Source organism: Oncorhynchus clarkii, chromosome 3 (genome assembly GCF_045791955.1).
Source record: "Oncorhynchus clarkii lewisi isolate Uvic-CL-2024 chromosome 3, UVic_Ocla_1.0, whole genome shotgun sequence".
Taxonomy (NCBI): domain Eukaryota; kingdom Metazoa; phylum Chordata; class Actinopteri; order Salmoniformes; family Salmonidae; genus Oncorhynchus; species Oncorhynchus clarkii.
In genome coordinates, this window is record NC_092149.1 from 13,895,304 (window position 1) to 13,922,697 (window position 27,394).

General features: G+C 45.2%; 2 protein-coding genes across 5 annotated transcripts in view; both read right to left on the minus strand.

Annotated features, from left to right (window-relative positions):
• Positions 1 to 3,062: 3,062 nt before the first annotated feature.
• Positions 3,063 to 16,260, minus strand: LOC139388394 (aryl hydrocarbon receptor nuclear translocator-like). 4 transcript variants are annotated; one of them, XM_071135040.1, is made up of 19 exons: positions 15,988 to 16,232; positions 14,898 to 14,991; positions 14,662 to 14,709; positions 14,495 to 14,539; positions 13,667 to 13,880; positions 13,268 to 13,481; positions 13,044 to 13,146; positions 12,896 to 12,961; positions 11,198 to 11,283; positions 9,176 to 9,252; positions 8,954 to 9,088; positions 8,313 to 8,539; positions 7,820 to 7,942; positions 6,154 to 6,235; positions 5,735 to 5,931; positions 5,460 to 5,634; positions 4,791 to 4,962; positions 4,543 to 4,679; positions 3,063 to 4,425 (listed from the first exon to the last, which is right to left on the minus strand). In XM_071135040.1, the coding sequence occupies exons 1-19, from the start codon at positions 16,022 to 16,024 to the stop codon at positions 4,342 to 4,344; spliced, it is 2,316 nt and encodes a 771-aa protein (XP_070991141.1). In that variant the 5' UTR covers positions 16,025 to 16,232; the 3' UTR covers positions 3,063 to 4,341. The 4 variants fall into 4 exon arrangements, with proteins under 4 accessions (XP_070991141.1, XP_070991133.1, XP_070991157.1 ...); XM_071135032.1 differs by having other exon boundaries at positions 4,791 to 4,965; XM_071135056.1 differs by lacking the exon at positions 7,820 to 7,942 and having other exon boundaries at positions 15,988 to 16,260.
• A 2,361-nt stretch (positions 16,261 to 18,621) lies between these two features.
• The window catches only part of LOC139388423 (ceramide synthase 2-like), a 29,133-nt gene continuing 20,360 nt past the window's right edge, over positions 18,622 to 27,394 (minus strand). The window contains exons 5-11 of the mRNA XM_071135081.1: positions 26,462 to 26,519; positions 25,679 to 25,729; positions 25,105 to 25,197; positions 24,239 to 24,367; positions 23,832 to 23,938; positions 23,465 to 23,618; positions 18,622 to 20,688 (exon numbers count right to left, since the gene is read on the minus strand). Of these exons, the coding sequence (XP_070991182.1) occupies positions 20,557 to 20,688; positions 23,465 to 23,618; positions 23,832 to 23,938; positions 24,239 to 24,367; positions 25,105 to 25,197; positions 25,679 to 25,729; positions 26,462 to 26,519 (724 nt within the window). The 3' untranslated portion in view covers positions 18,622 to 20,556. The remainder of the gene's footprint in view (positions 20,689 to 23,464; positions 23,619 to 23,831; positions 23,939 to 24,238; positions 24,368 to 25,104; positions 25,198 to 25,678; positions 25,730 to 26,461; positions 26,520 to 27,394) is intronic.

Here is a 27,394-nt window from a genome sequence, read left to right on the forward strand (position 1 = left end):
CTACTGCTTAATTGATTATTGGGTCATGTGTTTGGAACACGATTAGGATGACTTGAATTTCAGGCCAAACATCATGGCATGATTCTGTCATATTGAATGAGGAATCTTGTCAGTTCTAAACTGGACCTTTCTGTCCTGAACAAGATGCCCTGATCAATATACATCAAAAACAACCTATCACGAAGTAGCAATGGAGATGGCTACAAAACAGGAAGAGCCAATCAAAAGGCCAGAAAATAAAAACATCAGTTGAAGAACATTTCAGTCAATCAAATCATGACTATTTCCTGTGTATTTCCATATTCAAGAACAATAATCATGACTATTTCCTGTGTATTTCCATATTCAAGAACAATAATCATGACTATTTCCTGTGTATTTCCATATTCAAGAACAATAATCATGACTATTTCCTGTGTATTTCCATATTCAAGAACAATAATCATGACTATTTCCTGTGTATTTCCATATTCAAGAACAATAATCATGACTATTTCCTGTGTATTTCCATATTCAAGAACAATAATCATGACTATTTCCTGTGTATTTCCATATTCAAGAACAATAATCATGACTATTTCCTGTGTATTTCCATATTCAAGAACAATAATCATGACTATTTCCTGTGTATTTCCATATTCAAGAACAATAATCATGACTATTTCCTGTGTATTTCCATATTCAAGAACAATAATCATGACTATTTCCTGTGTATTTCCATATTCAAGAACAATAATCATGACTATTTCCTGTGTATTTCCATATTCAAGAACAATAATCATGACTATTTCCTGTGTATTTCCATATTCAAGAACAATAATCATGACTATTTCCTGTGTATTTCCATATTCAAGAACAATAATCATGACTATTTCCTGTGTATTTCCATATTCAAGAACAATAATCATGACTATTTCCTGTGTATTTCCATATTCAAGAACAATAATCATGACTATTTCCTGTGTATTTCCATATTCAAGAACAATAATCATGACTATTTCCTGTGTATTTCCATATTCAAGAACAATAATCATGACTATTTCCTGTGTATTTCCATATTCAAGAACAATAATCATGACTATTTCCTGTGTATTTCCATATTCAAGAACAATAATCATGACTATTTCCTGTGTATTTCCATATTCAAGAACAATAATCATGACTATTTCCTGTGTATTTCCATATTCAAGAACAATAATCATGACTATTTCCTGTGTATTTCCATATTCAAGAACAATAATCATGACTATTTCCTGTGTATTTCCATATTCAAGAACAATAATCATGACTATTTCCTGTGTATTTCCATATTCAAGAACAATAATCATGACTATTTCCTGTGTATTTCCATATTCAAGAACAATAATCATGACTATTTCCTGTGTATTTCCATATTCAAGAACAATAATCATGACTATTTCCTGTGTATTTCCATATTCAAGAACAATAATCATGACTATTTCCTGTGTATTTCCATATTCAAGAACAATAATCATGACTATTTCCTGTGTATTTCCATATTCAAGAACAATAATCATGATAAAAACATGTAGGACAACAAAAAAGAATGGCTTTAAAAAATAACATCATTCCTGCTTGTAAATTATTGCTTTCCAATGTCTTTTTTCATTTTCCTTTTCCTAGTGTAAGTAGAAAAAAAAGCACACTTGGGAGGGTGATTGAGGAAGAGCATGAGTGGAGGAAGAGTGTGCTGGGTAACCCTGGGCAACAGAGGAAGGAATACAAACGAGTGAGAAAGGGACCCTGGGATTGCTGTGCATTCAGGTTGAGATCAATAAAGTTATACAAACACCTCCAGTAGACATATAACCGTATATAAAAACTTGACTTATATACTGGGTATATGTAGGAATACATCAGGTTGTAGTTTCATATCCCCCTCTTCCCTTTACTAGTCATAGACATCTCTCTCCCCCTCACTAGTCATAGACATCTCTCCCCCTCACTAGTCATAGACATCTCTCTCCCCCTCACTAGTCATAGACATCTCTCTCCCCCTCACTAGTCATAGACATCTCTCTCCCCCTCACTAGTCATAGACATCTCTCTCCCCCTCACTAGTCATAGACCTCTCTCTCCCCCTCACTAGTCATAGACATCTCTCTCCCCCTCACTAGTCATAGACATCTCTCTCCCCCTCACTAGTCATAGACATCTCTCTCCCCCTCACTAGTCATAGACATCTCTCCCCCTCACTAGTCATAGACATCTCTCTCCCCCTCACTAGTCATAGACATCTCTCCCCCTCACTAGTCATAGACCTCTCTCTCCCCCTCACTAGTCATAGACATCTCTCTCCCCCTCACTAGTCATAGACATCTCTCTCCCCCTCACTAGTCATAGACATCTCTCTCCCCCTCACTAGTCATAGACCTCTCTCTCCCCCTCACTAGTCATAGACATCTCTCTCCCCCTCACTAGTCATAGACATCTCTCTCCCCCTCACTAGTCATAGACCTCTCTCTCCCCCTCACTAGTCATAGACATCTCTCTCCCCCTCACTAGTCATAGACCTCTCTCTCCCCCTCACTAGTCATAGACATCTCTCTCCCCCTCACTAGTCATAGACATCTCTCTCCCCCTCACTAGTCATAGACATCTCTCTCCCCCTCACTAGTCATAGACATCTCTCTCCCCCTCACTAGTCATAGACATCTCTCTCCCCCTCACTAGTCATAGACATCTCTCTCCCCCTCACTAGTCATAGACATCTCTCTCCCCCTCACTAGTCATAGACATCTCTCTCCCCCTCACTAGTCATAGACATCTCTCTCCCCCTCACTAGTCATAGACATCTCTCTCCCCCTCACTAGTCATAGACATCTCTCTCCCCCTCACTAGTCATAGACATCTCTCTCCCCCTCACTAGTCATAGACATCTCTCTCCCCCTCACTAGTCATAGACATCTCTCTCCCCCTCACTAGTCATAGACATCTCTCTCCCCCTCACTAGTCATAGACATCTCTCTCCCCCTCACTAGTCATAGACATCTCTCCCCCTCTCTAGTCATAGACATCTCTCCCCCTCACTAGTCATAGACATCTCTCCCCCTCACTAGTCATAGACATCTCTCTCCCCCTCACTAGTCATAGACATCTCTCCCCCTCACTAGTCATAGACATCTCTCTCCCCCTCACTAGTCATAGACATCTCTCTCCCCCTCACTAGTCATAGACATCTCTCCCCCTCACTAGTCATAGACATCTCTCTCCCCCTCACTAGTCATAGACATCTCTCCCCCTCACTAGTCATAGACCTCTCTCTCCCCCTCACTAGTCATAGACATCTCTCTCCCCCTCACTAGTCATAGACATCTCTCTCCCCCTCACTAGTCATAGACATCTCTCTCCCCCTCACTAGTCATAGACATCTCTCTCCCCCTCACTAGTCATAGACATCTCTCTCCCCCTCACTAGTCATAGACATCTCTCTCCCCCTCACTAGTCATAGACATCTCTCTCCATCTCTCCCTCACTAGTCATAGACATCTCTCTCCATCTCTCTCTCACTAGTCATAGACATCTCTCCCCATCTCTCCCTCACTAGTCATAGACATCTCTCCCTCTTTTCCACCTGAAACCACCATAACCACATTGTTAGGTGACATCGTCAATGTAGAAATATAAAATGTTTGTACAGTGTTTGTATAAATCTGCCTGCGTGAGGACTGTCCTTTTGAACATGTTACGGGTCGCTAAGTTAAAACAGCGAGGGGAGCAGATAGAGGATATTCACAGGCTTCAGATCAGAATATTCCCATATATATATTCCCACATATTCCCCCAAAGCTGTAGATCACCTGGATTGCCTGAGGCTTCAAGTGAATGATTGGACTGATCTATCCATATGATGTACAGACCAGTGGAGCAGCATAGATCTAAACACACAGCTGACTCGGTTAGTGAAAGGCCATTGTGTGTTACTGGTGAAGCAGTGCCTGCCTCAGGGCCTTGTGCATGCTCAGGTGGGATTGTGTGTTACATCTCTACAACAAATCCACTGGCTGTGGAGCTTGGGCAATGCTAGCTACAGATGTCATTTTACATTTGCCCAACTATCGCTGAACCCTGAATCTCTTCTCTCTCTCTCCCCCTTTCACGTGTTTATTGAACCTGCATTTGCATACCTAAACTTGGTTTCACTCTCTCTTTTCCCTGATTAACTCGCTTTCTCCATCCTGGCAGTGCAATCATCTGAGCGATAATTAGACATGCTCTCTTTGGATCACGACAGGCGAAGAAAGAGAGCAAAGTGCACCAAATGAGAGAGAAGGAGACATTTGAGAGACAGAGGAGGTAAGTGGAAGAGTGTATGTGAGGTCACTCGTTGAAAGAGGGGTAGATGGGAATCTCAAAGTCATCGTTGTTGAAGTTGGCTGGCTGGTCCAGCATGGCGAGAACATCCTAGAGAGAGAGAAAGATTTAACTTGAAAGCAACATGACAACACATAACAAAAGGTACAGATGGAGACATGGGGAAGGGAAAGGCAGAATGATATAGGTAGAGGGAGAGAGACTTACAGGGAAGATATCAGGCTGGTTGTTCTGTGTGTGGGGGTGCTGCTCTGCCCTGTTCTGAGCCTGCTGCTGGCCCTGCCACTGGGGCCACACTGGCTCCATTGCCCTGGAGGGGAACTGCTGCCCCGACCCCAAGCCATCTATCAGAGACAATGGGCGATTCAGTATCTAACTACACCAGCATACACAAACACATAAAAACACTACTGTAGTTGACACACACACACACACACACTCTAAGGGTCACGTACCATATCCGTTGGAATTGAGGCTGGCGCGGGGGTTGATATTTGGGTAGTTAGCCCCCATGGTGGGGGTCGGAGCGGCAGTGGTGGGCATCGCCCCAAATGAGGAGGAAGAGCCCCCAACAAAACTCCCCATGGCAAACTGGGGAGACAGGGCCTTCCCTGCCTGGGGCACCACCTGCTGGGCGGGAGGTGAACAACACCATGTTATTATTCACACTTTATAAACGTACAAGGTTTCTGTTCTACATTTACTGTTGAACCTGTCTGGGTGTGATACTCAAAACACAGGTTACACAGGAATAACAGACGAGGTCCTTTACAACGCTAAGATACAGAGATGCAAGAGCCTCAGAGCACTCATCCCCATCACGCCAGCTACAGATGTAGGATTTCAATTTGATAACCCTGTTCAAGGAAAACGGTCCTGCAATGCAGCCAATTTTAAACTTGGATTGTATTTGAGGTTTAAAAAAAGCTTCTGACAATTGTAATTTCCACAAACAAATTATAATCCACAAAATAATTCATATTTCCTGTTGCTGCAGGATTATTTTCCTGCTGTAGAAAAGTCTTAAATTAAGATTCTACATCTGTAGCACTTTGGGCAACAACAGAGGGTCTAAACTTCAGGTTGTTTGGACAGCTTCTACCTGCAGCTGCCAGCTGTCTCACCTGGTTGTTGAAGGGGGGTCTAGCCCCTGCTGCTGGCCCCGGCCAGCTCACCGCTGCCCCTCCCTGTAGGGGGCTGCTGTTGGAGGGGGGTGCCCCGTTCTGACGGGACATCTGAGCCAGCACCTGGCCTGCGGAGTGGGATGGCTGCACCATCTGAGGGGCCATCCCTACTGACCTGGAATTAGTTCATAACAACAGGACATTACAATCTCTTATTCAGTATACATGGCCCTTAGATCAGTTTAAAACAGTACAACAGAGGCTAGTGGTCATACCTGCTGTATGTGTCGTTGGAGCGGTTGGCAGTGGTGTAGTTGTTGTTGTCCTGAGGGTAGATGGGTACTCCGGGGGCAGAGGTGGAGGGCAGGAACTTGGCCTGGTCTGGGTTGGGGTACATGGAGGGGTGCATCTCTGCATTGTCCATGGTCTTACTGTGGTCAGTTCCAGCTGCGGTCACGGCCTGGACAGGCATCTGACATGGACAACGGTCAACAAGCGGTCAATACTCACTAAAGGCTTGGAGGTAGGTACAACAATACAACTTTATTGTCCATGTTACAGCGAACAGTAGAAGGATCTCGCCCCCAAGACATCACACATACAGTGAGATCAGCACAGGATCAAGCTGCAGTCCAGAACCGCTGGATGGAGGGCTTGTTGTGGGGTTAAGGCCCCAGTTAGGTGTGTGTTTTACCTGTGGAAGTGTAACCTGTCCTGCCTCGTACAGACCATCTCTCCCTCCTCCCCCCAACTCTGCTTGCTGCTGCTGCAACTGTCTGGAAAGGGGGGGAAAGGGGAGAGAGACAAAAGAGAGGGAGAAAAGAGGGGGTGGTAGAGAGTGGTAGAGGGAGAAAATAGGGGGTGGTAGAGAGTGGTAGAGGGAGAAAATAGGGGGTGGTAGAGAGTGGTAGAGGGAGAAAAGAGGGGGTGGTAGAGAGTGGTAGAGGGAGAAAAGAGGGGGTGGTAGAGAGTGGTAGAGGGAGAAAAGAGGGGGTGGTAGAGAGTGGTAGAGGGAGAAAATAGGGTGTGGTAGAGAGTGGTAGAGGGAGAAAAGAGGGGGTGGTAGAGAGTGGTAGAGGGAGAAAATAGGGGGTGGTAGAGAGTGGTAGAGGGAGAAAAGAGGGGGTGGTAGAGAGTGGTAGAAGGAGAAAAGAGGGGGTGGTAGAGAGTGGTAGAGGGAGAAAAGAGGGGGTGGTAGAGAGTGGTAGAGGGAGAAAAGAGGGGGTGGTAGAGAGTGGTAGAGGGAGAAAAGAGGGGGTGGTAGAGGGAGAAAAGAGGGAGTGGTAGAGGGAGAAAATAGGGGGTGGTAGAGAGTGGTAGAGGGAGAAAAGAGGGGGTGGTAGAGAGTGGTAGAAGGAGAAAAGAGGGGGTGGTAGAGAGTGGTAGAGAGAGAAAAGAGGGAGTGGTAGAGAGTGGTAGAGGGAGAAAAGAGGGAGTGGTAGAGAGTGGTAGAGGGAGAAAAGAGGGAGTGGTAGAGAGTGGTAGAGGGAGAAGAGAGAGGGAGTGGTAGAGAGTGGTAGAGGGAGAAAAGAGGGGGTGGTAGAGTGGTAGAGGGAGAAAATAGGGGGTGGTAGAGAGTGGTAGAGGGAGAAGAGAGAGGGAGTGGTAGAGAGTGGTAGAGAGAGAAAAGAGGGAGTGGTAGAGAGTGGTAGAGAGAGAAAAGAGGGAGTGGTAGAGAGTGGTAGAGGGAGAAAAGAGGGGTGGTAGAGAGTGGTAGAGGGAGAAAAGAGGGGTGGTAGAGAGTGGTAGAGGGAGAAAAGAGGGGTGGTAGAGAGTGGTAGAGGGAGAAAAGAGGGAGTGGTAGAGAGTGGTAGAGGGAGAAAAGAGGGAGTGGTAGAGAGTGGTAGAGGGAGAAGAGAGGGAGTGGTAGAGTGGTAGAGAGAGAAAAGAGGGAGTGGTAGAGTGGTAGAGAGAGAAAAGAGGGAGTGGTAGAGAGTGGTAGAGGGAGAAAAGAGGGAGTGGTAGAGAGAGAAAAAAAGAGAGTGTTAGCAGTGACAACAGAAAATATCATTTGTCAAGGCCCTCCACCACTGCTCGGGAAACCAAAACACCTGCCGACCAACAGCACTTGCCCCACCACCAGTCACTATGGTAACCAAGAAGAAAAGAGCAGAGGGGGTTCATTACCAACACCGTGGTCATGATGGATATCTTACTGCTGTTGAGGAGGGAGAGGGAGACGGGGAATCACCCAAAAACAGAAAGGTCCGGTCAAGTCAAGTAACAATCCACAGCCCTTACCAAGGGGTGAACTCTGAACCAGACCAGAGAGAACAAGAGATAAATAGAGTTGTAGTCTCCAGTGAAGCAGCAGCAGCAGCCCCAGCTGACCCATGCTTAGAGGGGGGGTCTGGTCTCACCTGGCAGCCACCTGCCCTGGGCTGTGGGACACAGGGGGGAAGTTAGGACTGCTCTCCCCCAGCGAGGGGGGCAAAGACACCCCTGAGGACGAGAGGGGGGTGAGGGTGTCCTGAGTCGAGGTTCTACTGGCCCACAACAAAAACAAGGGGTGAGGAGGAAAGGAAGGGAGAGAAAGATATGGAGGGGAGGTGAACATACTGACAAACACACATCCTGGAAGAGATGACATCACATTTCCTAAGGTGGCTCAACAGATTGGTTAGACAGAGTGGAGATGTTCAGATGTTGAGGTGGAATAGAGTTGTGGTGTCTATGTGTTGTAGGCGTCTCACACTCAGGTGACTTGCGTTGGTGTAGATAATACGTGTGTGCGTGTTGATACTTGAAGTTTGAGTTGGTGCAGATGTGTGTGTATGTGTGTGTGTGTGTGTGTGTGTACCTACTTGGCGTTGGTGCAGATGATGTGTGTCTGTGTGTGTATACAGCACCTACTTGACGTTGGCGTTGGTACAGATGATGTACTCTATCTCCTCAGAGAAGGGGTTCTGGAAGGTGAAGGAGCTGGTCCTGATCCAGAGCCAGTCTCTAGTCTTGGACAGGAAGCGGAACATGACGGACAGCACCTGACCCTTCAGCTTGACCACCTGCTGGAAGCTGTCTCTCAGCAGTTCCTGGTCCTCAGGGTGGGCCAGTTCCAAGATGTTCTTACCCAGCAGTTCCTGGGGAACACACACACACACACACACGCACCCACACACCAACACACACAACACAGAAAAAGTTAGATCAAGCTTACAGCTGTCACAGAGTTTAAACACATACTGTATTCTGGTACACAGTTTAAACACATACTGTATCCTGATACACAGTTTAAACACATACTGTATCCTGATACACAGTTTAAACACATACTGTATCCTGATACACAGTTTAAACACATACTGTATCCTGGTACACATTTTAAACACATACTGTATCCTGGTACACAGTTTAAACACATACTGTTTTCTGATACACAGTTTAAACACATACTGTATCCTGGTACACAGTTTAAACACATACTGTATTCTGATAAACTATGAAATGCGATGCTGGGTGTTTGTCCTACTCTAGCCCCAGGCTGTGAGGCCTACCTGAGGCTGGTAGCCCACTGTGGCCATGCAGCGGTGGTCTACGAAGGTAAAGAGGCCCTGGCAGTTGTGACGAGAGATGAACTCCACCGGAACACTGATGCTGTTTATGTCTGTGTCGCTCGGGCAAGAGGTCACCTAGACAACAAGGGGGGAACAAGTGTCTGCAAGATGGTGGTTCCATGAGCCCATCCAAACATTGGACATTAAGTTGTCCCATCTTACCTGAAGTCTACCGATGGCGACTAGACAGTAGCGACTCCCCTGAATATTGTCTGCTTCCTCATCTGTTAGATTCACCCCTGAAATGCGAGCAGGCAAACACACACGACTCAGTATGCAGCAGTAGTGTATACATTGGATATATGCCAGTACAGGGACAAAGTGGAGTCGCAATTCAACGGCTCAGACACCAGACGTATGTGGCAGGGTCTACAGGAAATCACAGACTACAAAAAGAAAACAAGCCTCGTCACGGACACCGACATCTTGCTTCCAGACAAACTAAACACCTTCTTTGCCCGCTATGAAGATAATACAGTGCCACCGTCGCAGCCGACGTGAGTAAAACACTTAAATATGTTAACTCTTGGAAGGCTGCTGGCCCAGATGGCATCCCCAGTCGCGTCCTCAGAGCATGCAGACAGGCTGGTGTGTTTACGGACATATTCAATCGCTCCCTATCTCAGTCTGATGTCCCCGCTTCAAGATGGCCACCATTGTTCCTGTACCCAAGAAGGCAAAGATAACTGAACTAACTGACTACCGCCCCGTAGCACTCACTTCTGTCATCATGAAGTGCTTTGAGAGACTAGTCAAGGATCATATCACCTCCACCTTACCGGCCACCCTAGACCCACTTCGGTTTGCATACCGCCCCAACAGGTCCACAGACGATTCAAGCCATCACACTGCCCCAAGAGGAATACCTATGTAAGAATGCTGTTCATTGACTACAGCTCAGCATTCAATACCATAGTACCCTCCAAGCTCAAAATTAAGCTTGAGGCCCTGGGTCTCAACTAGAGGTCGACCGATTAATCGGAATGGCCGATTAAATAGGGCCGATTCAAGTTGTCATAACAATCGGTAATCGGTATTTTTGGACACAGATTTGCCGATTTCATTTTTTACACCTTTATTTAACTAGGAAGTCTGACTAGCAAGTCACTTAAGAACACATTCTTATTTTCAATGATGGCCTAGGAACGGTGGGTTAACTGCCTTGTTCAGGGGCAGAACGACAGATTTTTACCTTGTCAGCTCGGAGATTCGTTTTTGCACCCTTCCGGTTACTAGTCCAACGCTCTAACCACCTGCCTTACATTGCACTCCACGAGGAGCCTGCGTGGCAGGCTGACTACCTGTTACGCGAATGCAGTAGAAGCCAAGGTAAGTTGCTAGCTAGCATTAAACATATCTTCTAAAAAACAATCTTAACATAATCACTAGTTAACTACACATGGTTGATGATATTACTAGTTCATCTAGCTTGTCCTGCAGTACCAAACGGGTGATGATTTAACAAGCGCATTTGCGAAAAAAGCACTGTCATGCACCAATGTACCATAAACATCAATGCCTTTCTTTAAAATCAATACACTACCTGCCCTCCAGGACACCTACAGCACCCGATGCCACAGGAAGGCCAAAAAGATCATCAAGGACAACAACCACCCGAGCCACTGCATGGTCACACCACTACCATCCAGAAGGCGAGGTCAGTACAGGTGCATCAAAGCTGGGACCCAGAGACTGAAAAACATCTTCTGTCTCAAGGCCATCAGACTGCTTAACAGCAATCACTAACTGAGAGATGCTGCTGCCAACATTGAGACCCAATCCCCGGACAATTTAATAAATGGATCACTAGTCACTTTAAACAATGCCACTTTAAATAATGTCACTTCAATAATGTTTACATATCTTACATTACTCATATCATATGTATATACTGTATTTTATACCATCTATTGCACCTTGCCTATTCTGCTCGGCCATCGCTCATCCATGTATTTATATCCACATATTCTCATCCACATATTCTCATTCACCCCTTTAGATTTGTGTGTATTAGGTAGTTGTTGGGGAATTGTTAGATTACATGTTAGATATTGCTGCAGTCGGAACTAGAAGCACAAGCATTTTGCTACACTCGCATTAACATCTGTTAACCATGTGTATGTGATCAATAAAATTTGATTTGATATAAGAGCTATGCCATAGGTTAGTTAGTTAGTTAGTTACCTGTGGGGGGCCAGGACTTGATGTATCCAGTGCAGTGGACCACCACATACTGAGGCTCTCCATCCTTGGGTGGGCCCAGACCATTCCTACAGGGGAGAACACTACCAGTCAAGGCATAGTTCACTATACATTGCATTCGAGAAAGTATTCAGACATCTTGACTTTTTCCACATTTTGTTAAGCCTTTTTCCTCATCAATCTACACACAATACCCCACAAAGACAAAGCAAAAACAGGTTTTCAGAAATGTTTGCAAATTTATAAAAAAAACTGAAATATGACATTTACATAAGTATTCAGACCCTTTACTCAGTTGTTGAAGCCCCTTTGGCAGCGATTAGAGCCCAGAGTCTTCTTGGGTATGACGCTACAAGCTTGGCACACCTGTATGTGGGGAGTTTCTCCCATTCTTCTCTGCAGATCCTCTCAAACCCCGTCAGGTTGGATAGGGAGCGTCGCTGACCAGCTCTTTTCATGTTTCTCCAAAGATGTTCGATCGGGTTCAAGTCCGGGCTCTGGCTGGGCCACTCATGGACATTCAGAAACTTCTCCCGAAGCCACTCCTGCATTGTCTTGGCTGTGTGCTTAAGAGTCATCGTCCTGTTGGAAGGTGAACCTTCGCCGCAGTCTGAGCTCTCAGGAGCAGGTTTTCATCAAGGATCTCTCTGTACTTTGCGCTGTTCATCTTTCCCTCGATCCTGACTAGTCTCGTAGTCCCTGCCGTTGAAAAACATCCCCACAGTATGCTGCCACCACCATGCCTCACCGTAGGGATGGTGCCAGGTTTCCACCAGGCGTGACGCTTGGCATTCAGGCCATAGTTCAATCTTGGTTTCATCAGAACAGACAATCTTGTTTCTCATGGTCTGAGAGTAATTTAAATGCCTTTTGGCAAACTCCAAGCGGGCTGTCATGAGCCTTATACTTAGGAGTGGCTTCTGTCTAGCCACTCTACCATAAATGACTGATTAGTGGAGTGCTGCATAGATGGTTGTCCTTCTGGAAGGTTCTCCCATCTCCACAGAGGAGCTGTCAGTCTTCTTGGTCACCTCCCTGACCAAGGCCCTTCTCCCCCGATTACTCAGTTTGGCCGAGTGGCCAGCTCTAGGAAGAGTCTTGGTGGTTCCAAACTTCTTCCATTCAAGAATGATGGAGGCCACTGTGCTCTTGTGGAACTTCAATGCTGCAGAAATATTTTGGTACCTTTCCCCAGATCTGTCTCTGGTACCTCTAGACAATCCTGTCTCTGAGCTCTATAAACAATTCCTTCAACAACGTGGCGTGCTCTGACATGCACTGTCAACTGTGGGACCTTTTATAGACAGGTGTGTGTGTACCTTTCCAAATCATGTCCAATCAACTGAATTTACCACAGGTGGACTCCAATCAAGTTGTAGAATCATCTCAAGGATGGTCAATGGAAACAGGATGAACCTGAGCTCAATTTCAAGTCTCATAGCAAAGGGTCTGAATACTTATGTAAAGGTATTTGTTTTTTATTTTAATAAATGTACAAAAATGTATAAAAGCCCGTTTTCGATTTGTCATAATGGTATTGTGTGTAGATTGATGAGGAAAAATGTCTATTTAATACATTTTAAAACAAGGATGTAACATAACAAACTGTGGAAAAAGTCAAGGGGTCTGAATACTTTCCGTATGCACTTTTTACAGTAAAATATACAAGAATGATCTCACCTGTTCCTGCTCCGCAGGAAATTCAATCTGTTCATAGACATGGGCTCCACTGGACACGAACCACATCTACAAACACACACATTTCAGAATACACACGCCCAACACAGGTGCATACAGCCATATACACATGCAAGCTCATCACACACACCTCATCCTACATATGAAGGATCGTCTGGCTCCCATACACATCCTGACGGAGGACTGCTGTCCCTCCTTCTTAACTGTTCCTGTCTTCAGGTCTAACATCCTCCCTGAGAAAGAGAGAAAAGGGTCGTTACCCACAGTCATTAGTGTTGTGTGTGTCTCCTACCTGTATTATAACTCTGCAGTACAGAGCTGCTCCTGTAGTTCATCTGTACCACCTGTGTGTACCTGTATTGTTACTCTCTGCAGTAGAGAGCTGCTCTCGTAGTTTGTCTCCGTCATCCGGGTGGAGCTGGTCGTAGAGTGAGGAGCCTAGCCAGTCGGACTGTGATTGGTTAAGAACAGGGGTCAGGGAGTCTGACACGTAGACGACCCGTCCACTCTCACACGACACCACAAACAGGAAGCCATCAGCAGCTTCCAGGATCAGGTGCTTCAGCTCCTACAAAGAGAGGGATGGGGAGAGAGGGGAAAAGAGAGGTAGAGGAGAGAGAGAACGATGGAGGGAGAGATGACATGGAAGATACACTTAGTTATTATTGTGCAACAAACACACATGATAACATTTCCCCTTTTCATCTCTCAGCCCCCTCTCCTCCCTTTCCTTCCTGCCTCTCTTTCTCTAACCTGGTCGGTGAGGAAGGATGGTTTGTATGTCCCGTCTGCTGCAGTGTTGCCGCTCCCTCTCAGAGACTTCATGTGGGACACGGCCATGCGCAGGATGGTCAGCTTATCTGGTTTCCGTGCCAACGCGCTGCAGGTGGGAACCATGTCTGACAGCTCTGTGATGTAAGCAGTCATCTTGTTCCTCCGCCGCCGCTCAATCTCACTGTGGTTCTCCCTGGAGCGAGGGAATGAGGGAGGAGAGGAAGAGAGGAGAGTAGGAGGAGGGACAGGGATGGGGTAGAGATGGGAAGAAATAGGAAGGGCAGAGAGTAAGAGGTAGAGGAGGGATGGGGTGGGGTGGAGAGAAAGAGGGGGGGATATAAATGGGAAGAGGTGGGCAGGTAGGTGGACAACATGGAGTAGAGTTTAGTGTTGGCGTAACCAAATGATATTTGCAGATTAGGATGAGGTAGGTGGAACAAGCATGGATTGATAAATATAACAAGGAGTGAATGATCCATCAATACGATAGATAAATGTAGAGATTGAGATAGAGAGAACCTGGTCTTTCAAAGCGAGACGGAGTGATAGAGGAGAGGAAGTGCTGAAAGAAAAAGACTTCAGAGATCCTGAGAGAGAGAAGCAGAGAGGGAAGGAGGGAGAGAAAGGGGTTGTGCTCAGAAGAAAGGGATTGACAGGAGTGAACAGGTGTCCCTGAGCTCAGGGGTTAGTAGTAGTGACAATAATCACAGTGGTGTGATAGGGAATCTGGTGTCTCGGGATGTGTGCATGCAGAATATCTGTATTATACACACGCACAAACACGCACCAACAACCTCCTTATTCTACCTGGCAAATCGCTCTTTGTCTCCTCCTCCTCCATCGTCATCACACCTGGTCAAAGACAGAGAAGAAGATCTGTCATCAAAACAACCAACACAATACAGTCAGATCAGATAGAGAGAGGGAGAGAGATGAGAGAGCAAGAAAGAGCGAGAGACAGGTGTCAGTCCTACCTGAAGAGCTTGCTTCCATCATCATCATCATCATCATCGAAGTCTGGCCTGTGAGGAAGTAGACAGAATCCATGTTTGTAAAGTTAACACACAAGAATGGATCAACAACTTATCGGTGTGATTCTGATTCTGCACCTATGGACAACTTCTACCCTGTGCTGCCATAGCTGTAGACCGTCTGTTAAAGTTGTGACATAGTGATTGACTGATTCATTGGCATTGTATACTATACTCACGCAGCTCGTCTCTTATTGGACCCTTTTGGCACAACAGCACTGCTGCTTGCCTGGGCCCCACCGGCTCCCAAACCCAGAGAGTCATCTGGTATGTCTGCCAGACACACACACACACACACACACACAGACAGACAGACAGACAGACAGACAGACAGACAGACAGACAGAGATAAATTATGCAACGTAACGTTACACGATGCTACAAGTGTATCCACTTCAATAACACAACTGTTTGTTTAATTTATTTAGCCATAAACGTATCTACCGAGACATATTTTGCTCCAGACAGCCATGTAGTAACACACCTGAGTCAACTAACGTTAATCAACCAATCGTAAGAATTGATTTAGACGAATAAAATGAAGGTGTGTGAATGCTGGATTGAACCATGCAGCTCTCCAAGCCAGAGCGTGTGACCACTGCAGTTGTGAGTATAGCGAGCTAGCTATTGCCTCTCTGGTAATGAAACTGGCTATGCGTTAACTTACCTAGCCACAAAGCTAGCTAGCTAACAAATACTGTAGCTACAACTAACTCGCTAGCTATGCTAAGCCAAGCAGAACAAGCTAACTGTCAGCTGGTCAAAAAAGCTAATCATTCGTTCAAAATAACACTTGTTTTGATGAAATATTGACACAAACTAGCTAGCTAGTTAGTAGCTAACTTATCTGAGCATAACCTACGCAAGTCTGTCACCTAGCAAGCTAGCTAAAAATGATAACTAGCTAAGCTAACATGGCGAGTTGGCAACATTAACCTTAGGTCATGCCAGCTAAATGTAAGACAAGCTATTTGCCCAGGTTGGTAGCTAACTTGCTAACTACGATGTTGCAAGACAGAAACGTCAATAGCTAGCTAAGTAGTTAGCTAGTTAAATTATTAAATTCAAAGTAAAATATTCAGTTAGCTTGCTTTCGCTGGCCAGTTAGCGCAGCTGGGGCTAAGCTATCTAGCTCCCTAATGCTGTCATCAGACGCAATCTGGAGAAAGTGACAGATTCGGTCAAAGGGCCACGGATCGCCAATTTTCCATCTGCATTATCACCTGTAACATTTGAACTTATTCCCACAAGTTTAAAACTTTACTGTACCTGGGTTAGAAGAGTCCATGTCCGGGTTGAATAACATAAACAAACCCAAGTTACAGTAAACTGCGGAAATTTCCTCAGTCCACAATCCTCTCAGATTTACCGATTTTAACTATATCAGCAAATAAAGAGGGGACGTCATGACTCGTGTTTCTTCATCATCAGCCAGTGGGGGAAATGACAAAATAAGAATGAAAGTATCTATTTTCCTATTTTCCCCGTTTAGAAACCTTCTAGATCCAAGATGGCGTTCACGGCTAATAGCAATAACTGTATAGGCTCTAGCTATGTAACACTTTTCTTCAATCATTAGCGGGATACAAGTGACATCCAATAAGAGGGCAACCCCAATGTTTGACCACTTACACAGAATCACAGGCCAGAACCATCTGTATAATATTTTATTTGAGTCAAAGCAAGATCTTAATCTTTTAAGATTATTTGAGTGATATGTTATACTCACATTATAATGTAATAAACCAGCTACTCCTATTTCAGAAACATATTGTATGTGTGTACACTAAAATAAGTGCACAATATACAATCCCTGTGTTTATAGAAGGTTATAGGCCTCAGTACCTAAACCAAGACATAGGAAACCTATAGATACTCTCCCCTTATCCATCAGTGAGGAGAACTTCATAATTTGAGTGTGTAAAACAAACATTGAAGTAGACAAGTTTGGCGTAGTGATTCATGATCGTTGTTTTTATTATTAATGATAATACTTAAGCATCATAATACACACTAAAAAATAACACTGTAATTACGTGACTGTTGTTTTTCCAAAGCGACGGGGGAAGAGAGGAAGATTGGTCAAGGTTAGTACAAATGAACGAGGGTTGGAATGGGGATGTGAAAGGCTGTGAGGGGAGGATCTCAGAATGAGGGAGGAGATGGATGAGTAGGAGTGGGCAACAATAAGAAGCAAAAGAAAGAGGGAGAAAGGATGAATGAGGATGAGAGGAGCTGAAGAAGGTAGAAAGGTGAGAGGGTAGGCTATCCCATACATTACAGATAAGGCACTTAACATACAACAACAATTGAAAATATATAATGATAAAAATACAACACTTCCATTGTTCCATGTATCATACTTTTGCTTACTGAGCAATTGAGTTGCTAAAATCCAAACTCTTCTGAAACAATGATGTCAAACATGAAACATGACTGTAAACCTGTTTCTCATAGGAATCATACCTCAAATCACTCTAGAATAACAGAAAAACACATACCACACACACGGGATAATCTAATCCAGGGCAGTATGGCCTAAAAAATCTGCCCTAAATAAAGCATAAATTACAATGGCCCTTTCCAGTCTCCTGAGAAGAAATGTCCTGTTCTGACCAACCAATCCAGGCCCCCGATGAATATCCATCATGATGCATGATATCATCAATGTGGGTCAGGATTCTACTGGATCATTGTGCCCAGAAACAGATTGGACTAGACCAAACCAGACTGGCATTCAACTCTGCAAACATTTGCAGAAAACTTTAGTCCTTACAAGGTCATTGTTGGAAGAAAGAGTACACAATCAAGTGTTTTCAATAGAATAGAACAGTTCGCTCCTGTTGTCGAACATTCTTGGTGAATTGGATTGTTGGTGGGCGCTCAGAGTTGGGAGCTTCATAATCGTTAGCGGAGTTGAATGCATCTCTAGTCGATGACATGCGTCATACCACACTGGAATGAAACCACAACTGGTCCATACTGGTCTTAACTGGTCTAACAGTTAAAATATTGCTTAAAAAAAAATCTGAATTATTGACATTCTATTTGGGATCCTGACTGGCTGGACTGTTGTTTTTTGCCTTTACATTTACAAATGGCAATTTTTGTTTTGCAAAAACTATTGAAATATACTGAAAATAAAGTTCTGCCTGTGTAAAACTGTTTGATAACAAGTATTTTCCTCTCCAATGTCAACGGAGAGTGTCTACAGACAGAGCGTTACCACTGGCACATAAACATGACATCAGCAGAGGAAGGAGAGCATCATTCAGAATCAGCAGAATCTCAATATACCCCCCAAAACTATTTAACACTTTGTTTGAAGGACTGCTTATAAGCTGCTTATAAACATGATTACATCGTTTATGAACCAGTTATTCACATTATTACATTGTTTATTAACCATTCAATAAAGCAGTTTATAAACAGGCCCTCAAATCAAGGTCCATACAGTGCAGTATTTAAACCCATGCTACCAGTGAGGGAGACAACCAGACTCATGGCTTCTACAAGCTTAGAGGTGTCCCAAACAACGGCCATTCCGATGCACTACAGGAGCTGAGCAGAAAAAAACATAATTACATAGAATCATAAAAACCAGGGCCGGCGAATCTGTATGTAAGCCCCAAACATTCACACAAGGACACAGTCACATGATTGTGTATTTGTGTGTCAGGTTAAATCTTGTTGTCTCTCTTTTCTAAAGTCTGTCTTTCATGGCAACTGGAGTATTGGACATAAAGGCACATGGACAAAACATGCTTATAGCAGGTTGAGCAACAACAAGGTAAGTGAAAAATAACAGAATAAGGTAAAAGCACCATAGTCTGGCTGTAAGGCACATGAGTACAGTAAGAAGAGCCATACTAGAAGCAGCATCACACTTTATCCCCTCCTTCCTTTTCTTCCTTCTCCCCTTCCTTCTCTTCTTCCTTCTCCCCTTCCTTCTCTTCTTCCTTCTCCCCTTCCTTCTCCTCTTCCTTCTCCCCTTCCTTCTCCCCTTCCTTCTCTTCTTCCTTCTCCCCTTCCTTCTCTTCTTCCTTCTCTTCTTCCTTCTCCCCTTCCTTCTCCCCTTCCTTCTCCCCTTCCTTCTCTTCTTCCTTCTCTTCTTCCTTCTCCCCTTCCTTCTCTTCTTCCTTCTCCCCTTCCTTCTCCCCTTCCTTCTCCCCTTCCTTCTCTTCTTCCTTCTCTTCTTCCTTCTCTTCTTCCTTCTCCCCTTCCTTCTCTTCTTCCTTCTCTTCTTCCTTCTCCCCTTCCTTCTCCCCTTCCTTCTCTTCTTCCTTCTCCCCTTCCTTCTCCCCTTCCTTCTCCCCTTCCTTCTCCCTTCTCCCCTTCCTTCTCTTCTTCCTTCTCCCCTTCCTTCTCCCCTTCCTTCTCCCCTTCCTTCTCTTCTTCCTTCTCTTCTTCCTTCTCTTCTTCCTTCTCTTCTTCCTTCTCCCCTTCCTTCTCCCCTTCCTTCTCTTCTTCCTTCTCTTCTTCCTTCTCTTCTTCCTTCTCCCCTTCCTTCTCTTCTTCCTTCTCCCCTTCCTTCTCCCCTTCCTTCTATTCTTCCTTCTCCCCTTCCTTCTCTTCTTCCCTTCATTCTCATCATTCTATCCTCTCTTCCATTCACATCATTTTGAACACTCTTTTAGAGGGACTGAAATCACACAGACGTTCCCAATGCTATTCCTTAACTTGTGTGTGTGTGGGGAGGTATTCTCATGAAACCAGTTTTAAAATGTCTGGATTGAAATTGAGTTACAAAACTATGAAATCAACTATCATTCTTAGGACTAAGATGTCTAGTTTTAGGGGAAAATGTCATGTAAAAAAAGGAAAAATACATTTTCATTACTGAAATGCCTCCTGATTAAATTCATGGTAATTTTATAAAAATACATATTTAGAAAAACCTAACTTATTTAAATAAAACAAAATATGTTGCTGTAGTTTCTCCATAAATTATACAAATTGTATACTAGTTGAAGTTTACATTAAACTATAATATTTATTACATACAAGCAGTGTCTGTGGATATGTCTCATTACCATTTTTTTCAAGTTCCTATAAAACTCCAGTTTTTAAATAAACATTTCTTCACCCATGATGCATCATCTAGAGTAGTCCTTAGAAAACAGCTAAAGAGCTCAAATTGGGAAAAAGTATTTTCATTTTATAATAATTGTAATTTAAAATTATTTGTCTCAGGCATTTTCATTAGGGAAGCAATGTTAAAAAAATATATAAATATTGATTTATAACTTTTTTGGACAAAAACGAATGAGAATTTTATGAAAATGTTAGTATAATATCTGATAAAAACTATTAATAATTATGAAATAGATGCGTATAGATCCTAATCTGTTATTCAAGAGGACATTTTGTGAAAAATTACTAAATGTATATTTTAATTACAGTTTCGTGAGAATTACCTGTGTGTGTGTGTGTGTGTGTGTGTGCTATTAATGGACTATAATAACAGGTCCATGCCAATTAATGTAGTATATCCAAAATTGTGTGTGTGATTGAGTGTTTATAATGTAGTACAGTGTATCTAACCACAGGTACAGGTCTACCTGTAGTTCTCAGGCTTTAGGAATGCCTTTCCTTCTCCTTCGTCCATTTTCCCTACCACTCTGTCCCTTTCCTCTTCTTTCCATCTCTCCTTTTCCCCTTCCCTCCCTTTCCCCTTCCCTCCATCTCTCCCTTTCCCCTTCCCTCCATCTCTCCCTTTCCCCTTCCCTCCCCCCCCCTTCCCTCCATCTCTCCCTTTCCCCTTCCCTCCATCTCTCCCACTCTGCTGAGTGAGGGATGTGAATTCTTCACACTCTTACTTCCTGGCACACGTTTTCATTACTCCGTCTTGCGGTGGTTGTTGTGAGCGGCGTGACCATTCTGCACCGCACCTTTCTTCTCCACCCCCCCCTCTTCCTCCCCTGACTCGTCTGTCTCTTCTTTATCGCTCCTCTCGTCCTCCACCTTTTCCTGAAGCGAAAGGAGAGAAAGAAAGAGAGGTGTGTTCAGAAACAGGTCATCCGTCCAGAGACATTACTTTTCCTTTCGGCAAACTGAACCCAAACCAGACTGCTGCTCTTTATCAGCTGGGCTTTCCAACACATATCATCAACGTGTGATTTCTGAATAAACTTTCTCTCTCCTCCACCCACCCCTCCTCTCCCAGTCTCTCTCCTCCACCCACCACTCCTCTCCCAGTCTCTCTACTCCACCTACCCCTCCTCTCCCAGTCTCTCTACTCCACCTACCCCTTCTCTCCCAGTCTCTCTACTCCACCTACCCCACCCACCCCTCCTCTCCCAGTCTCTCTCCTCCACCCTCCCACCCCTCCTCTCCCAGTCTCTCTCCTCCACCCACCTACCCACTCCTTCTCTCCCAGTCTCTCTCCACCCACCCACCCCTCCTCTCCAGGTCTCTCTCCTCCACCCACCCACCCTCTCCCAGTCTCTCTACACCCTCCTACCCCTCCTCTCCCAGTCTCTCTCCTCCACCCACCCCTCCTCTCCCAGTCTCTCCTCCACCCACCCACCCCTCCTCTCCCAGTCTCTCTCCACCCTCCCACCTCTCCTCTCCCAGTCTCTCTCCTCCACCTACCCACCCCTCCCCCCCCAGTCTCTCTCCTCCACCCCCCCCCCCACCTCTCCCAGTCTCTCCTCCACCCACCCACCCCTCCTCTCCCAGTCTCTCTCCACCCTCCCACCTCTCCTCTCCCAGTCTCTCTCCTCCACCTACCCACCCCTCCTCTCCCAGTCTCTCTCCTCCACCCACCCACCCCTCCTCTCCCAGTCTCTCTCCTCCACCCTCCCACCCCTCCTTTCCCAGTCTCTCTCCTCCACCCACCCCTCCTCTCCCAGTCTCTCTCCTCCACCCTCCCACCCCTCCTTTCCCAGTCTCTCTCCTCCACCCACCCCTCCTCTCCTCTCCCAGTCTCTCTCCTCCACCCTCCCACCCCTCCTTTCCCAGTCTCTCTCCTCCACCCACCCCTCCTCTCCCAGTCTCTCTCCACCCACCCACCCCTCCTCTCCCAGTCTCTCCCTCTCCTCCACCCACCCCTCCCAGTCTCTCTCTCTCCTCCACCCACCCCTCCCAGTCTCTCTCCTCCACCCACCCACCCACCCACCCCTCCTCTCCCAGTCTCTCTCCTCCACCCACCCACCCCCCCGTCAGGGTGTGTGTGTGTATATAGTGTTGTCAGGGTGTGTGTGTGTGGTGTATAGTGTTGTCAGGGTGTGTGTATAGTGTTGTCAGGGTGTGTGTGCATAGTGTTGTCAGGGTGTGTGTGTAGTGTTGTCAGGGTGTGTGTGTAGTGTTGTCAGGGTGTGTGTGTAGTGTTGTCAGGGTGTGTGTGTATAGTGTTGTCAGGGTGTGTGTGTGTGTATAGTGTTGTCAGGGTGTGTGTGTATAGTGTTGTCAGGGTGTGTGTGTGTGTATAGTGTTGTCAGGGTGTGTGTGTGTGTGTGTGTGTGTGTGTAGTGTTGTCAGGGTGTGTGTGTGTGTAGTGTTGTCAGGGTGTGTGTGTGTAGTGTTGTCAGGGTGTGTGTGTGTAGTGTTGTCATGGTGTGTGTGTGTAGTGTTGGCATGGTGTTGTCAGGGTGTGTGTGTGTGTGTAGTGTTGTCAGGGTGTGTGTGTGTGTGTGTATAGTGTTGTCAGGGTGTGTGTGTGTATAGTGTTGTCAGGGTGTGTGTGTGTATAGTGTTGTCAGGGTGTGTGTGTGTATAGTGTTGTCAGGGTGTGTGTGTGTATAGTGTTGTCAGGGTGTGTGTGTGTATAGTGTTGTCAGGGTGTGTGTGTGTATAGTGTTGTCAGGGTGTGTGTGTATAGTGTTGTCAGGGTGTGTGTGTAGTGTTGTCAGGGTGTCTGTGTATAGTGTTGTCAGGGTGTGTATGTGTGTGTGTGTAGTGTTGTCAGGGTGTGTGTGTGTGTGTAGTGTTGTCAGGGAGTGTGTGTATAGTGTTGTCAGGGTGTGTGTGTATAGTGTTGTCAGGGTGTGTGTGTATAGTGTTGTCAGGGTGTGTGTGTATAGTGTTGTCAGGGTGTGTGTGTGTGTGTGTGTGTGTGTGTGTGTATAGTGTTGTCAGGGTGTGTGTGTGTAGTGTTGTCAGGGTGTGTGTGTGTGTGTGTGTGTGTGTAGTGTTGTCAGGGTGTGTGTGTGTGTGTGTGTGTGTGTGTGTGTGTGTAGTGTTGTCAGGGTGTGTGTGCAGTGTTGTCAGGGTGTGTGTGTAGTGTTGTCAGGGTGTGTGTGTGTATAGTGTTGTCAGGGTGTGTGTGCAGTGTTGTCAGGGTGTGTGTGTGTGTGTGTGTGTATATAGTGTTGTCAGGGTGTGTGTGCAGTGTTGTCAGGGTGTGTGTGTATAGTGTTGTCAGGGTGTGTGTGTGTGTATAGTGTTGTCAGGGTGTGTGTGTGTGTGTATAGTGTTGTCAGGGTGTGTGTGTGTGTGTATAGTGTTGTCAGGGTGTGTGTGTGGTGTTGTCAGGGTGTGTGTGTATAGTGTTGTCAGGGTGTGTGTGCAGTGTTGTCAGGATGTGTGTGTGTGTGTGTGTAGTGTTGTCAGGGTGTGTGTGTAGTGTTGTCAGGGTGTGTGTGCAGTGTTGTCAGGGTGTGTGTGTGTGTGAATAGTGTTGTCAGGGTGTGTGTGCAGTGTTGTCAGGATGTGTGTGTATAGTGTTGTCAGAGGGTGTGTGTAGTGTTGTCAGGATGTGTGTGTATAGTGTTGTCAGGGTGTGTGTGCAGTGTTGTGTACATACATCGCTGCTCAGGAAGCGGACGGCCATACGCAGAATGAGGATGGCCCAGAAGATATGGAGACACTGCAGCACCATCATAAGGAAATTCAGGAAGTAGTATCCAAAGAACGGAGAGTACATAGTCATTGGATAAATGTACGTAGAATAAATGATACTGAGAGAGAGGAGGGGGGGGGGGGGGGGGGGGGGGCAAGAAGAGCAATAACATCAGTAACAACCAACAGACAATTAACAGACATTTATGATGCTAATCAGAATTTGTTGTTCACTGACTTGCCTAGTTAAAGGTTACATAAGTAAAACAATCAGAATGGCTGTGAGAGACAGATCATTGGTGTGTGGTGGGAGAGTTCAGGTGTCATCTCACTAGAAGGGGAAGATATAGAGTCTAGTGAAGATGAAGACGGCAGCGAAGAGGAAGAAGACGTAGTTACTGGTGTTTCTCCATCCAGCATAGATAAATATCTTAGCGGACTATCAGAGAGAGAGGGAGAGAGAGAAAGGTTGTTAGAAAATAATTCTAATGTCATATTTCTTCCACCAGGTGACAGTACTAAATCTCTCCATATCCCCACTTCTCCAATATCAGTAGTACTTTGTCCACTTCCTGGTTTATCAAATAAAATGGGATTTCCTTGTGGGTGATTCCCCTGTGGGCCCCACCTACAAACTACATGTGCTAACTGTATTATTGTGTTTATTATCGTATCATGGCAGTGATATTATTATCATCATGTTATGTTGGTGACCCAGCTCTCCTGTAATTGGTTGTACCTCCAGTAAATAGTCGGAGGAGTCGTGCAGCAGCATGATGAGCGTGCCCGCTCTGATGTAGTTGACACACCAGGAGAAACTGATGAGGAAGATGGTGGCCATATGGTGAACCATCTGCTCCTTAAAGTCCTACCGAGAGGAAGGGAGGGAGAGAAGAGGGAAAGAGAGAAATGCAGGGAGGGAAAGAGAAGGTTAGAGTTTGTGTTTTGTTACCTTGATAACATGATAACATTCTGATCCTTCACACACACACATGCACGCATGCACATGCGCAAACACACACACACTATAGTAAATCATGCCAGAGGGCCATCAGGTGACTTTATTTAGCAGGTACATACACACGGTCTGTTCTGACCTGACCCTAGCGGAGTAGAGTCCACTGACAAACTCCCCTTTAACCTCCGGCTCCACACACACAAACACGTCATATCAGTCCAATGTCCACCTCCTGCAGTTGCCCCCTGGCCCCTGTCCACTGACACTTACATCAGTGCCATGACAGTAACCCCTGGTCGTCAGTACAGGGGCAACACCATGGCGACAGCAGGAGAGGGATCGGAAAGACTTGCTTACTGCTTTCAATGAATCACTTGTAGCTAACAGAGTGTGCAGCCTTGGTTAACCACTATCCCTGATCTTGTCAACTGCACTCCCCCATGTATGGAAGAATCTTCGGGTGATCTGCGTGCTGTAATTGATTGACTCTTAAAGTGAATAGGACTGTAAGTAAAGGGATTCTGTGCCACCATTTTTAGTGGTTGATTTGTATACTGTATTCTTGATTGTTACAAGCATAGTGTGTTTCATAGAGCAGGCACGGTGCACATAGTGTGGTTCATAGAGCAGGCACGGTGCACACTTACTTTCCGTTTGACGTCTGATGCCACACTGAAGATTAGAGAGACGTAGAAACCCAGCTCTATCATATAGTACCAATACTGAGACGGCAGGAGAGTCTGGGTGAGAGATGAGAGATTGAGGGATGGAGAGAGAAATAGATGAGGGATGGAGGGAAATAGATGAGGGATGGAGAGAAATTGATGAGAGATGGAGGGATGGAGAGAAATTGATGAGAGATGGAGGGAAATTGATGAGGGATGGAGGGATGGAGAGAAATTGATGAGAGATGGAGGGATGGAGAGAAATTGATGAGAGATGGAGGGATGGAGAGAAATTGATGAGAGATGGAGGGATGGAGAGAAATTGATGAGAGATGGAGGGATAGGGAGAGAGATGGGATGGGGAGATTATAGGGGGGAGAGAGAGGAGAGAAAGAGCAAGATAATATCAATAACATACATTGATACTTCCATAATATACTTTCTGAACACAGTCAAACACTGGACATGATATGATTGATTATGATATATGCCTTCCAATGACTTTCCTATGTTACAATGTATTAGTTACCACTCATCAATAACCAGAGGGACATACCAGAATAGGGAAGCCCTGCCACATCTCCTTAAAGTCATACAGCCAGGGTTTCTGAGAGAGAGAGAGAGTCATACATAAATCAGACAGTTCTAACTTCAGTCACAGAGAAATAACATCTCCTTAAAGTCATACAGCCAGGGTTTCTGAGAGAGGGAGAGAGTCATACATAAATCAGACAGTTCTAACTTCAGTCACAGAGAAATAACATCTCCTTAAAGTCATACAGCCAGGGTTTCTGAGAGAGGGAGAGAGTCATACATAAATCAGACAGTTCTAACTTCAGTCACAGAGAAATAACATCTCCTTAAAGTCATACAGCCAGGGTTTCTGAGAGAGAGAGAGTCATACATAAATCAGACAGTTCTAACTTCAGTCACAGAGAAGTACAGCATTGAAACAGATAAATCATTTTCACACCCTCTTTCCCTCTATATATATTAATGTGGCTTTATAATTCTCTTCCAGTGTCATTCGTAACTTCTTTATTAATCATGTTAGAAAAACATCAAATTGTATAACATTTGTTTTGGATACTCCGTTGTCCCTGATATAACCAGCCCTGTTGTTGACAAGGCTTCTATTCTATCTTATTATCCTGTAACACATTAATGCTGTCAGTGAATAGGCTCTGTTTCTCCCATCAATGGTTTAACTAGGATCTAAAGTTGAAACGGTGAGTTATGACAGAGGTCAGATGACGCGAGTGACCAATGAGGTTGCAGGGAGATTAGCTTGGAGACAGGCGAGAGTTTTAAAGGTCAAAGGTGAAACAGCAGTACTCACGTCAATGAGGGCAGCCAGGCCAGCAATGAAAGCAAGAAGGTAAAAGGTGAATCTCCAACTGCAAGAGAACATACACAATCATTGGACAACACACACAGACTTTATACTATAGTGCATTTGGAAAGTATTCAGACCCCTTGACCTTTTCCACATTTTGTTACGCTACCGCCTTATTCTAAAATTGATTAAATGTTTTTCCCCTCATCTATCTACACACAATACCCCATAATGACAAAGCAAAAACAGCTTTTTAGATATTATGGCAAATGTATTAAAAATACAAAACTTAAATATCATATTTAAATAAGTATTCAGACCCTTTACTCAGTACTTTGTTGAAGCACCTTTAGCAGCGATTATGGCCTCAAGTCTTCTTGGGAATAAGCTTGGCACACCTGTATTTGGGGAGTTTCTCCCATTCTTCTCTGCAGATCCTCTCAAACTCTGTCAGGTTGGATGGGGAGCTTCGCTGACCAGCTCTTTTCACGTTACTCCAGAGATGTTCGATCGGGTTCAAGTCCAGGCTCTGGCTGGGCCACTCAAGGACTGTCACGACTTCTACCGAAGTCGGTCCCTCTCCTTGTTCGGGCGGCGTTCGGCGTCACCGGTCTCCTAGCCATCGCCGATCCACCTTTCATTTTCCATTTGTTTTGTCTTGTCTTCCCACACACCTGGTTTCAAGTCCATCATTACATGCTGTGTATTTAACCCTCTGTTCCCCCCATGTTCTTGTCCGGTAATTGTTTATTGTAGTGCTTGTGCACGTTATGCTGGTGTGTAACGGGTTCTGTACCCATTGATTTATTGTTCTGTTTACGGTGGTTTTATTTATTAAACTGTGCCGTTGTAAATCAGTTTTTGCTCTCCTGCGCCTGACTTCTCTGCCGCCAGTACGCACCCCATACAAGGACATTCAGAGACTTGTCCCGAAGC